This window comes from Penaeus monodon, chromosome 21, assembly GCF_015228065.2.
Source record: "Penaeus monodon isolate SGIC_2016 chromosome 21, NSTDA_Pmon_1, whole genome shotgun sequence".
NCBI classification, from domain to species: domain Eukaryota; kingdom Metazoa; phylum Arthropoda; class Malacostraca; order Decapoda; family Penaeidae; genus Penaeus; species Penaeus monodon.
In genome coordinates, this window is record NC_051406.1 from 2,774,540 (window position 1) to 2,775,080 (window position 541).

At 36.6% G+C, this 541-nt stretch overlaps 1 protein-coding gene across 1 annotated transcript in view; it reads left to right on the plus strand.

Moving 5' to 3' along the window:
• LOC119586104 (synapse-associated protein 1-like) overlaps nucleotides 1-541 on the plus strand; it is a gene marked incomplete at its 5' end in the record, with an annotated part of 123,898 nt that overhangs the window by 10,112 nt on the left and 113,245 nt on the right. Inside the window, 1 exon segment of the mRNA XM_037934796.1 lies at nucleotides 335-376. Within this exon segment, the coding sequence (XP_037790724.1) occupies nucleotides 335-376 (42 nt within the window).

The following is a 541-nucleotide window of genomic DNA, read 5'->3' on the forward strand; positions in this document are numbered from 1 at the left end:
GGTTCATGTTATTTGGTAGAGTTGATTAAAGATTCCCTTTATTTTCTTGTGAATTTGAGTTCATATATGTAATGAGAATTATGTAGTGTTCTTTATTTAAGTTGATTATCATTATTGGCTTGAACTGTCCAATTAAGCTTAGAAATATGTTGTTGCTTTTTTAATATGTTGAGTATCCTCTTTTTGAAGTACATAAGCAGTAGATGTCATTTTTACTATTATTATTTTTCAAGTCATTTGAAGATGACAGGCCACCGGGTTTTATTTTTATGATTTTGTTTCCTTTTATTTCCCGTAGCTCATTTTCCTTTTGTTTTTCCCCCTCTTTCAACAGCTGTGGACACTGCCTTCACCGATGTATCCAAGGCCATCGAAGGTAACCGGACGAGTGTGGTGGTGGCGGGTCTCTGGGGTTTTATGGTGTCACTACATCAGTCTTTCATGCACTCTTATGGTGATGTCTTCACTCTCTGTTGAAACAGATGGAGTGGTGTGTCTCTGTGATATTTTCTTTTGTCTGTGTAAACGTTTGCTGTGGTGT